At 42.5% G+C, this 12,104-nt stretch overlaps 1 protein-coding gene across 2 annotated transcripts in view; it reads right to left on the minus strand.

Annotated features, from left to right (window-relative positions):
- chek2 (checkpoint kinase 2) overlaps positions 1-4,077 on the minus strand; it is an 8,496-nt gene extending 4,419 nt beyond the window's left edge. The window contains exons 1-9 of one of the 2 annotated variants that reach the window (XM_076997830.1): positions 3,928-4,077; positions 2,928-3,189; positions 2,343-2,467; positions 2,091-2,223; positions 1,910-2,000; positions 1,437-1,533; positions 1,285-1,338; positions 1,117-1,181; positions 911-1,010 (exon numbers count right to left, since the gene is read on the minus strand). In XM_076997830.1, the coding sequence (XP_076853945.1) occupies positions 911-1,010; positions 1,117-1,181; positions 1,285-1,338; positions 1,437-1,533; positions 1,910-2,000; positions 2,091-2,223; positions 2,343-2,467; positions 2,928-3,183 (921 nt within the window). In that variant the 5' untranslated portion in view covers positions 3,184-3,189; positions 3,928-4,077. Of the gene's footprint in view, positions 1-910; positions 1,011-1,116; positions 1,182-1,284; positions 1,339-1,436; positions 1,534-1,909; positions 2,001-2,090; positions 2,224-2,342; positions 2,468-2,594; positions 2,638-2,927; positions 3,190-3,927 lie in introns of those variants that run through there. The other variant, XM_076997831.1, reaches the window with a different exon arrangement.
- Positions 4,078-12,104: the final 8,027 nt, after the last annotated feature.

Raw genomic sequence — 12,104 nt, forward strand, 5'->3', positions numbered from 1 at the left:
AATCCTCTCGAGAGAGGCTGGACTTTTCTTTTCTGGAGTTGCCCAGGGTGAAAGGCAGAGGGCTGGAGTGGGCTTACTCATAGCTCCCCGGCTCGCTGCCTGTGTGTTGGGGTTTTCCCCGGTAGACAAGAAGGTTGCCTCCCTGTGCCTTCGGGTTGGGGAACAAGCTCTGACCGTTGTTTGTGCTTATGCACCAAATGGCAGTTCGGAGTACCCGGCCTTCTTGGAGTCCTTGGAGGGGATACTGGAAGGTGCCCCTTCTGGGGATCCCATTGTTCTGCTGGGGGACTTCAATGCTCACGTGGGCAACGACAGTAAGACCTAGAAGGGCGTGAGTGGGAGGAATGGCTTCTCCGATCTGAACCCGAGTGGTGTTTTGTTATTGGACTTCTGTGCTCGTCACAGTCTGAGCTGTTAACCGATCACCACCTAGTGGTGAGTTGAATCAGATGGGGGCCAAGGATGCCGGACAGAACTAGCAGACCCAAATGCATCATGAGGGTTTGCTGGGAACGTCTGGCAGAGGAACCTGTCAGAAAGGTCTTTAACTCCCACATCCAGCAGAGCTTTGACCGCATCCCGAGGGAGGCCAGAGACACTGAATCTGAATGGGCCTTGTTCCGTGCCTCCATCGTCAATGTGGCGAACCGGAGCTGTGGCCGCAAGGCTGTCGGTGACTGTCGTGGTGGCAATCCCCGAACCCGGTGGTGGGCACCTCGGGTAAGGGAGGCCGTCATACTAAAGCAAGAGTCCTATCGGGACTGGTTGACTTGTGGGACTTTGGAGGCAGCAGACGGGTACAGGAAGGCCAAGAGGATCGCGGGTTTGGCAGTCACATTTTGACCTTTAACTGGAACTGGTCAATAGACTTCATCAAAAGACCTTTGATAAAATGCATGTTTTAACTTACTTTTACAGCCGTAAGCATCTGAAAGAAATAGAGTTTAGCTATTTTCTCCTTCAGCCGTTTTTGAGATTTAATCCGACTGAAGAGCTCCCCTCCCTCAATGCTGGTGAGGAAAAGTGTGTGTGAGAGATCGAGAGAGATTATTAGATTATTGAAAATACTATTATACCAGGAATGAGAAGCTATGGTGAATTATCAACATTACTTACTATTCCAACACAATATAATAAGAGTCTTCATTTTGATAGAAGTCCTCTGTTTTGATTAGACATGGCTGCAGAGAGAACACAAATAAGTGGGTCTAACAGCAGTACCCAGCACTTACTGACTGCAATCACAAAATAAAATCTAAAATCACAAAGGAAAATAAGACGTACATGATCGATTTTCTTTAATATCTCAATCTCTCTCTCAGCATTTCTTACTGCAGTCTACAGGGGGGAAAATGAAATCAGTGACATTTAACATAAAGTCCTGCATAATCAAATATAATTTTGATTTAATGTGATGATTTTAGGGTCTCTCATACGCCAACTGAAGGGAAGTCGTTCTTGTTTATTGTTTTCAAAGCCACTTTTTTGCACGTCTCTCTCTCGATGGCCAGCCGCACCTCGCCACACACGCCCCTGTCGACAGGAGCAGCATTTCAGGGCAGAGAGACGAAGCAGGATGGAGGCACTGCCCTTTGACGCCCCGCAAGGCTTAATGGAGGGTTGTGTGTCATCACAAAGCCCAAACGTCACTTTTATACCAGAACATTCTGAAGCACTTTAAACTTCCTAATTGAAACTGTAGTTTACATTCATGTTTACAGCATTTGACACATTTGCTCTTATTCAGGGTTATTAACATATGTATTAGTATGACAGTGTGTGTGTGTGTGTCCCTTGGAAAATAAACCCATGAACCTGGTGTTGCTAACACCTAACTCTATAATTTCTATTGTTCCATTCTAGAACGCATATAATATTACAAGACATTTCAGTTTGAAACTTTACGTACGAGCCGATCTTGCGTGTGACGTGGTATTTCTCTCTAAATTCTTTCGGGAAATTAGGCTGTTCATCCTCAGTCATGTCCACGAACATGAAAACTGGTAAAGGAAGATAAAAAGGCAGGTTAACATGAAACATCTGTCAGTGGGTAGTGAGGTGTTAGCCAGGGCCGTAGGCAAAACGTCTACCTTTGTGTTTTGGGTCAGCGAGTGAAACCACGGAGTTGTTGTTGAGAGGGATTCGTTTTCCTTTGCCAACCTCGGTGTCATCTACCCACGTTCCGTTCCCACTGAGGTCCTCTAGACACACCAGATTCCCATCCTGAAAAATCACAGGCCTATAATCACAGATGCAGGACAGACACAGGTGCGCACATACACACACAAGAGGTAGCACTCCACACACAATGCAGGTTACCCCACATTTACTTAAGTACCTACCTTAAAAATTTTGAAGTGTCTCTTGCTGTAAGTTCTATAGCGTGGTGACTCCAGCACTATAGGGTCATTGAAACAGTAGTCACATCTGCTGTCTCTGCCAAAGTAGTACTGGTTTTCTACGCAGTCTGCAAGATAAAAACTGCTTTAGAACCACTTCTTTATTAACACCTATGTTTCACCTAATGTTATTAAGGACACATCTGCATGTGCTAAACGTGTTTAGTTAAAAAAAAAAAAAAAAACTTAATGCACCTGCAAATTCATTAAGACACCAGTTGTTCAGCTCATGCAAAAGCTGAAACAGACAGTAAGATGTTTAGCAGAGATGAGTGACCACTTATTAATCCTCAGCTAGTCAATTACCAGATATTTTTAAATCTTCCTGTGTGACAAATGCTGAAGACAACCACCCTACCCAGGACTTGAACACAGCTCTGAAAGAACATAAACAGGATTTGACCACCAAACCAAGTGATGATGTGGGGCAGTATGACTGTAGAGCCCTACAGTAAGTGGTATAAGACAGGAAAGGAAAGACCATGCCAGGAAATTGTCAACATTCAGGAAAACACGCAGCGTACTTACTGAGAACATTAAAGCCCCTGATCAGGGGCACCATGCGTCCCCAGTATTTGAGTTCAGGCTCTTCTGTCTCCTCAGGAATGGACGAGAGCTCAGTGACCGGAACAGTGTCGACGGAGCTCAGGGTCCCAGAGCCAGAGGACGAGGTCTGGCTGGAAGACGCTGGGCCAGACGAGGAGCTGGATCCAGGCTGGGACTGTGTCTGTGACTGTGAGTGGGATTGCGTGGACAGACCGCTTGGTCCAGGTTCCTGAGACATAGCAGGCTGACAAACCACATACTGCAGGTTTAATAACAATCCGGGAAAACGTCTTGCCGTCAAAGCTTGGAGACGATCGGTACTGAATCGTAATCGATATTAATATTAATATTGCTCGTTCAATTCACTATGAGTTACGCAATTACATTCAGTACGATTTCACATCTGGCGTGATCAGAGTCTCAGTGACTGGTTGTCCTGCACTGTCATGATTGTAGCTCAAGGTTTTTGATCCCCTAAAAAGACCGACTGCCTTGTGCTGGAAACTCAGATCTGTTCCCTTGGGCGATGTTTATTGGGAATTTGAGGCGAGCTACTAGCGACCCTTCCGCTTTACCAGCGCAAAGCAGTACGCATATAAACATCATTAACTAGATAGTTCGCACATTAAAAACAATCAAAACGAAAAACATAAGCAACAAAATAAATCAGTTACTATATACTCTTAACTACCCAGGTCAGCGGTTTAAACGACATCTTATAAGCTATAAACTCCGCATTAACACGTGTTAACAAACGGAGTTGGCTAGTTTACTTGGCTTATTAGTGTCATCTCAGTAAAATAAAAATATCTGGATTAACTCGATCATTTCACTGAATCTAGTAGCCGAGTTGGGTTAACCACTTGGAAGTTAGATGTCCTAGCTAGCTAGCTAGCAAAATAGAGATAAACGAAGGACAAGAAGCACAATCGGTGCAGTAATTTTATGCGCTTATATAAATGTGTCAAATGCACAACTTTACCGTATTTGATCAAAGTACTGCAATGTTTTAAATAAATCTTTGCATGGGCTTGAAGCACCGCACATGTATGAAATTGCCGGGAACCATCCAAGCACACCTTAAAGCGGCGTGCACTTCCCCAAGCGCCTCATAGCCTATCAGAGACCACAGAACTGCACGCAGAATGCTGGGAAACGTAGTTTTCATGTGCACAATATGAAAACGTCCAAAAAAATACGTGAGGAATTGTACATTTATTGTACATTGTACGTTTATTCCTAAATGGGCTATTTTCTTGGCTGAAACACTGGCAGTATTAACTTAAAACAATGCAAAAATACATTAAAACAATACAAACAATTTAGGTTTGTCAAATAGCCTGTAGTACATTTAAAATTTGACTGGGCCAACATCATTGACAAAATCCAGACAACATTGGAGTATTGTTTGTGAAAGGAAATATGGAGTTTATTGCCAATATATAATTAGTTCTGTGGTCCTGACCATGGATCGCTGTAGCATCAGGGCATCAGGGGCCTCATGTACGAACGGTGCGTACGCTGTGATTCACTAAACGTACTAAACGTGACTTGGACGTGAGAAAGTGCGGCACTTTCACTTCAGGCGTGCGTATGTTTCTAATGTGTTTTTGTCATTTAGCGACAGTAAGAAGTGGTGCATTGAAATTGCAACTATTAAAGATATCCTTTATGCACACATTGTAGTAAGCACTTATTGGGTAAAAAAGTAAATTAATCAGACAATTAAACAGTAAATTTATCAATGGCATTGCCTTACTGAAATAATCATTCAACGTGTTTCCACGTAGCCTAGATTATATAAACATGCATGAAATGTTGCGCTGGAGTTCTTGGGAGATGGCAGCGTTGGCATTAGATATTGCTATTGGCCGAATTTGCCGAGAGCGCGTTTTCCGTGACCATTAGAATTTTTTGGACCATGATGACTGGCTTATAAGCAGTTTCAGATTTTCAATAGCTGTCCACTTGGAGTTCTGACGTGTTGGGTCCAGTTTTGGAGAGAGAAACTTCAGTGTAATCGGAGCGATGGACTGCACAAATTTCTATAAAGGTACCATCTTAGGAAAAATGTGCTTATGTGAATAGAAAGCACTTTCATTCCATAAACGTGCAAATAATCTGTGATGCAAAATGTGCCTTAATGTAGTGGTACGGTGGCCTGGATCAACCCATGATTCGGGATAAGATTACAAGTTGGCAGAGTGTGTGATGGGTGGCTTCTTGGTAAGCAACAAATCTAAAGCATTTAGATAAGTATTTTAAATGTCCAGCTTAATTTAAAACATGGGTAATTATTTTTAAGTTAACCCAGGTGCCATACAAGCAAGGCAACAAATCATAGCTACAATATAAAAAAGTAAGAGACAGCATTCAATTTTTAATCAATTATTTTATTGAGTTGCTGATACTAGTGAGCGCATCACTGATATTTTGTAGGTGTGTGTTCATTTCACCGATTCCCCTCACAATCTCCTGCTGTGACTGCAGAACAGCCGTCATCAGCCGCGTGTTCTCTCTGCTTTCAGGCCCTGAAAGGGAAATAAAATGTGTAATAACAAAAATGACCGAGACTTTTTATTCTTATGTCACTACTATGTAGACATATTTTAAGACGTCCAAACACCACTGACCTGTAGAAATAAATACTTACCTTGTGACCAATCACACTCCCTCACACTATGATCCACCACGCCGGTGAGGGCCGCGTCACCCACAATACCGGCAACTCTCTGGTTAAATGGAATAAGTTCATGAGTGGAGTGATATCTCCTGCCCCTCTTTTTTTATTTTAATGTGCGTTGTTCTGACCCCACAACATTTAAAGCGTGCCAGACAAACATTTTCCCGCGCCTCTACCTCATTCAGGTCCTTCTCAACTTCACATTCGGTGAAGATCTTCTTTCGCCGTTTAGCATATTTATAGGGGGCGTGTCGCAGGAGGAGTCAGCCACTCTCTCACGTGCGCTCAATTCCACGTTGATTGGGATGTACAAAAGAAATGTGCGTGGATTCCGGCGTCAGCACGGTTTGATAAATCCGGATTTTTTTTACTTACGCCATTTTCTAGATTTGTCCGTCCGCCAGGTTTCAGTAAGAAACCCACGCAAGTCTTTGTACACGAGGCCGCAGGTGCGTCTCTACATTAGGGGCAGATGGTGCCTGGCCCCACCAGATGTCGCTGTGGAGCAGTGCACGACATGATCAATAACACAGGTCAACAAAAAAAAAAATTTACTGGTGTCCAAAATATTTTAATGAATTTGGGGTATTTTTGGGGTGCTGATTCTGAATATGCTATCAGTTTTGCCAGATTGGCTCAAGTTTTTGAGATTTTTGGTATCTTATTTATAGCACTTGTTGGTAAATGCGACGCATCATCTCATTAATTTCTTGGGATTAGTACTTGAACTGAGCAGTTCTCAATATAGTTTTTTGTTAATTAGTGTTCTAAAAGTTTGTTCATAGCTTGATTTTTGCACTAACTTTATGTTGTTGTCTATTTTCCAGTGAAAAGCATGAACTCATCAAGAAGAAGTTGTCTTAACGATCCAGACACATTCTGTTACATTTGTGGTGAATATACACTGCAAAAACATAGAAGAAACATAACAGACTTCATAAAAAAAGTGTATTTGGCCTATTTTAAATAAAATAAAATAAAGTTAATGCGCGTGTAGCAAATTACGTCTTTTTTTTTTTACACATTTCACGAAAAATCTCAAAAACTTGAGCCAATCTGGCAAAACTGATGACATATTCAGAATCAGCACCCCAAAGTTACCCTAAATTCGTTGAAATATCTTTGGCCCCAAAAATGCTGTTGACCTGTGTAATTGAACGGAACAAAAAATATAAATACATTTTCTTCAGAAGTAATATTATTGCGTATTTATTGCACACATAAATTACATTACAAACATCTCCCTGTACCTGTTACGTACAGGCAAAGACGTCTCTTAGCGGGCTATGGTGAGTCAGTCAGCGTTCGTGGAAAACACTGCGCATGTTCAGAGTACTTCAGATAATGAGAAGTGGGGTAGAGTCACGTTGGCGAGAAGAACATGCAGTAAAAAAACATAGATTTGCATAGGTCTAAGTCAACACGTTTAGTAAACATTTACGGTATTAGTGTTTCTATAAAATACATGTAAGAGTTTTGTTTCTCTGTAGAAAGCGCCTCTTGTCGTGTTCAATAATGAAAGCGGAGGGTCTTGGAGGATCACCACTAAGAATCATCAATTGATAGTAACACTCTGCAGAGAAGTGTGTGGCGGCGAGCTAGCCCAGAACAAATGAGGAACAAACTACTCTTGCAGTAGAGAAGTTTATTCACACAGGCAATCTGTACCCAGATGTTCAAAGATGAGAGGGCGCTCCTCTCATTTATACATACACAGACCAGCCCTATGCGTGCAAGCAACAGGGTGGGCTCAATGAGGCTAGTCTAACATATGTAATATATTCTACCATATATGGAAACAAATGCATTCTTCTCAACCATGTATGGAATTATCTTCTCAAGCAGCCTGTGTGGAGGCAGAGCATAATTCATACGTGTACAGCATAGTAGACAGGAAACACAGCACCTGGAGAGGAAATGATAAGCCCTCTCTGGTACACTCACAGAGAACATACAGGAGGAGGAGGGGGAGGGGTGAAATAGGGTGTCAGGGGTCACATAGAACATTAGAGGACACAATGTTCAAAGTTACAGCAAACATGAGAAGACAAAATATTCCTTCAATCCCCTCTTTTGTGATTAAAATGCAATAAGATCACAACACTTTTATACATCCTGCAAATACAAAGACAAACCCGGTCCCCTCTTAAGGAAATGAAAATATTATTAATTCAACAATTTAATAAATGCTAAATTTAGTACTGTGCCATTCGAACAAAAAAAATTGGAGATTAAACGTTTGGGACCACACCAGCCAGACGGTTTCAGTCTGGAAAGGGCAAAAAAACAACTCCTTCAATCCAGAGTGTTGAACAGTGTCCAGAGTTTATTGTGCCCCACCAGGCTTTCTGTGCCAAAGACTCCACTGGTCTTTACACACAGTGTCTGCCTGCATCCAGACTGCAGACAGGACAGACGTGTCGTCATACTATTAACGGAGGTTACAGCAGATGATACAGCAGTTACTGGTGTTTCTGTCAGTGGTGTTTAACAAAAGAAGGGCTAGGTTAGGGTCAGTGTATACTATGTATTGATATGTTTGTTGTAATGGATTTGCTGTTAATTTTCCACCATTTGTGTTCAGATTTTCTGTAATCTTCTTCTGAGATTTCAGCACTGTATGACTGTATGGTACAGATTGGGTGTGGGTGACAGAATTTCAATGACATTTAGATTTTCAATTACAATTTTAGATAGATTAGATAGATATAGATAGATAGATAGATAGATAGATAGATAGATAGATAGATAGATAGATAGATCGATCGATCAATCAATCTTTATTGATCCCTTTGGGAGGTTCCCCTCAGATAAATTGAGAGAAATTGAGAGAAGAGGAGAAAAGAAAAAGAGAATGGATATCCATACACAGATTAAATAACTAAAAAGCTACTACTTAAATAATAATAATGATAATAAATAGTAAAAAACAATAGAATATTCGAGCCAAAGTGTCCAGCAGAAGGGGTTTTGCACATAATTTAACTATTACACACAGTTAAAAAAATTATTGCACTTCTAAAAAAAGAATTGATAAGAGCATGAAAGATTTTTGGTATTAGACTTTTATCATCTCATGTGGGGAAATTTGCAGTGTTGCATCAGCATACAAGAAATATTGAAACAGTATACTGAAAAAAACTGTAATAGTAAATTTTAACCGTAAATATTGTATGGGATGACAGCATTGCACATATATCAAATTTATTGCACATATATGAATGAGTTACTGTACATGGAAAGCAGATAGAAAAATGTCTGGGTTTAATTAGATGTGCCTGACTATCTGTGGGGCAGTGCTGGTCCTACAGGCTGACAGCAGACAGAAGTGCGGTCTCTCTCCTTCGAGCACTGCGCGTGGATAGGCAGGTCACTGGACGAGCTGCCCAGTGCTCCCACAGTTCCTACAGTGGGTGAGCAGTGTTCTCCATTATGGATGATGATTCATCATCGTTCTCTCCCCAACTGCCTCCACAGAGTCCAAAGTGCACCCCAGTGCGGAGCTCGCCTTCCTGATAAGTCATTTAGCTTCGTTCTGTGGGTTGACGTGATGCTGCTACCCCAGCAGATGATCTCATAGTAAATGACTGATACCACCAGAGCAGAGATGGGGACTCGAGTTTGGGACTCGGACTCGAGTCGCACTTAAGTCGCATATACAGTGACTTCAGACTCGACTTAGACTTGCATTCAAAAGACTTGCGACTCGACTTGGACTCGTGATTTGAGACTCGTGAACAATCTTTTATTTGTAATGTTCTTTTGCGTTTCATTTGACAACCTTTTCTCCGCCTGTCTGAATGAAATACTTCCCGCTGACGTAACATTTTCGCGACGCGTCAAGTATAGGCCCTTTTCACACTTCCGCATTTTTTCTTCCGGAAGCTCTCGTTGCAGGGTAAAGTTACTTCCGTTACACATTAAACAATGGCAGAGTCCAATAACAAGAGCTTTTGCAGTGCACCAGGGTGCTCGATCTCGAAGCAAAAACAGTCGTATCTCAGTTTCTACGGTTTTCCGGCTGACGACGAGCAGAAAAGAAAATGGGTTTGTGCAATTAGGAGGGATGAAGGGGAAAACTTTGTGATACGGAGCATCTTTGTGTGTAGCCAGCATTTCACTGCTGCAGACTACATAGCAGGAAGTTCGCGGCTAAAAGTTGGTGCTGTTCCCTGTTACTGTCCCCAGTACTGTTACTGTTCCCAGCCGGTTTCAGTGGAACAGTTGCTGTCCGCGTTTGAAAGATCAAGCTCTCGGCTGGGAGTACACGTACGTCCGCTAGCATCTAGCTGTTACCCGCTAGCTTCTAGCTCCGGTTCGCTAGCTTCTAGCTCCGGTCCGATAGCATCTAGCCCCGGTCCGCTAGCTTTTAGCTCCGGTTCGCTAGCTTTTAGCTCCGGTTCGCTAGCTTTTAGCTCCGGTTCGCTAGCTTCTAGCCGTCATCCGATAGTTTCTAGCCCCGGTTCGGTAGCTTCTAGCCGTCATCCGATAGCTTCTAGCCGTGATCCGATAGCTTCTAGCCGTGATCCGATAGCTTCTAGCCGTGATCCGATAGCTTCTAGCCCCGATCCGATAGCTTCTAGCCCCGATCCGATAGCTTCTAGCCGTGATCCGATAGCTTCTAGCCCCGATCCGATAGCTTCTAGCCCCGGTTCGCTAGCTTCTAGCCGTGATCCGATAGCATCTAGCTAAAAAAGAGCAAGCTCTCGGCTGGCAGTACACCACGAACATCTACTAGTCGAGAGTTTGCTCTTTCAAATGCGGACAGCAACTGTTCCACTGAAACGGCTCTGAAACTAGTTGTGATCCGCTAGCATCCAGCTCTGCTCGGTAGCATCCAGCTCTGACCATCACTTTGCTGTCGACTATATTGGACACTGAATAAACAATAACACGTAATAACTTGGTGTGTGTCATGAACTTTATTGATACTGATGTAAACCAAACAATCAATAGCTGACGTCCCTTGGCTTGCTAAAGCTGGGCGTACACTGTACGATATTTTAAATCATGTACCAGCTCAAACTACGACTAAATCGCAGGGAGAGTCGGCTCGTGGAGCTGCTTCAACAGTGCGATACTCTCACGAGGAGCGATTTGAATTTCAAACATGTTTGATATTCTTGCGACGCTGCGATTTCTGATCGGGAGTTGGTCGTGAGGTGTGAATCGCTCCTCGTTTACCTGTGTAAACTATACGATGCACGACACGCGATTGAGCCGAAACTCAGCCCGATCGCAAAAATAGTCGCACGAGTGAAAAATCGGCTGAAAATGGGCCAAAAATCGCACAGTGTACGCCCAGCTTAACCTAGCTAGATATTGTTAACTAAAGCTGTCAGTATCATTTGTAATATTATAATATATATCATAATAATATAGACTGTTTTACCACTCCGTAGGATGACTAATGGAACCAGCTATACCTTAAATAATAGTTACCTAGCTAGTGCTAGCTGGTGTTAGCTTACCCTGGTATAAGTGAATAAATTATTCTACAAACAATTTGTAGCCTCTATTTAACTTGGAACCGTTCGTTGTTGAATGTTCTCCAACGATACTGGAAACGTATTTAAAATTCAGTCTCGGCAGCGACGACAGGGATGAAGTAAACACACGCTCCATGCTGAGGTGAATTGACAACAACTATCTTCTGCGAGTACCGGAACTTGTTTTACCCGGCGGTGACGTATTTCCGTTTTGTTGTGAAAAGGGCCTATTTCGCAAGTGACCGTTGCGCGCGACTCCACACACCTCCGAACCTGGCGCTGCGCGCGCCGCAAAACATCGCGATCATGACGGCGCTGGTGAGGACGCTCGCTTCTGTTCCACCATTCATAATAAGTTTTGGGTACAAAACAAGTACAAGTAGCAAATAGAAGAGCAGCAAACTGCAGAGTGTGTGGCATAAAAATACAGTACGCTGGTTCCACCACATCTAATTTTATTCGCCACCTGAAAACCCACCCGGAAAGGTTAGTCACTGCCTGAAAGGTTATTAGCAATATTGCAATATTGGTATTGACTTGCCACCAGTGCACCAGTAGAGAGGGTGTTCAGTCATGGAGGCCTCATAATGCGCCCTCACCGAGCCAGGCTAAGTGCAAGTACCCTGTCAATCCTGATCTTTTAAAAATGTAATGCGTTAGTTGCATAAACATTTTCCTTGTATTGGACACTGAAAGACACCTTGAAGTTCAAATAGATTGTGTTTGATCCAGTTCATTAGGACACAAATAGTTGTTGCTGCAGGGCTTTTTATGTCAGAATCATTATTATTGTAAAATTTGAATTCTGTTTTTAATTTTTTAATTTCACAGCCCTCCTTTATCTTTTAAAACAAAATATAGCAGATGTTCTACTGAAAGAAGCGAATATTGTATCCAGAAAAATGTCAGTTTTGTAAGAAAAATACTTTTTGGAGAAAAATACGGATACAAAATTTATCTGGACAACATTTGTGTGTGCGTGCGCAC

The sequence above is a fragment of the Brachyhypopomus gauderio genome, chromosome 3 (genome assembly GCF_052324685.1).
Source record: "Brachyhypopomus gauderio isolate BG-103 chromosome 3, BGAUD_0.2, whole genome shotgun sequence".
In the NCBI taxonomy this organism is placed as follows: domain Eukaryota; kingdom Metazoa; phylum Chordata; class Actinopteri; order Gymnotiformes; family Hypopomidae; genus Brachyhypopomus; species Brachyhypopomus gauderio.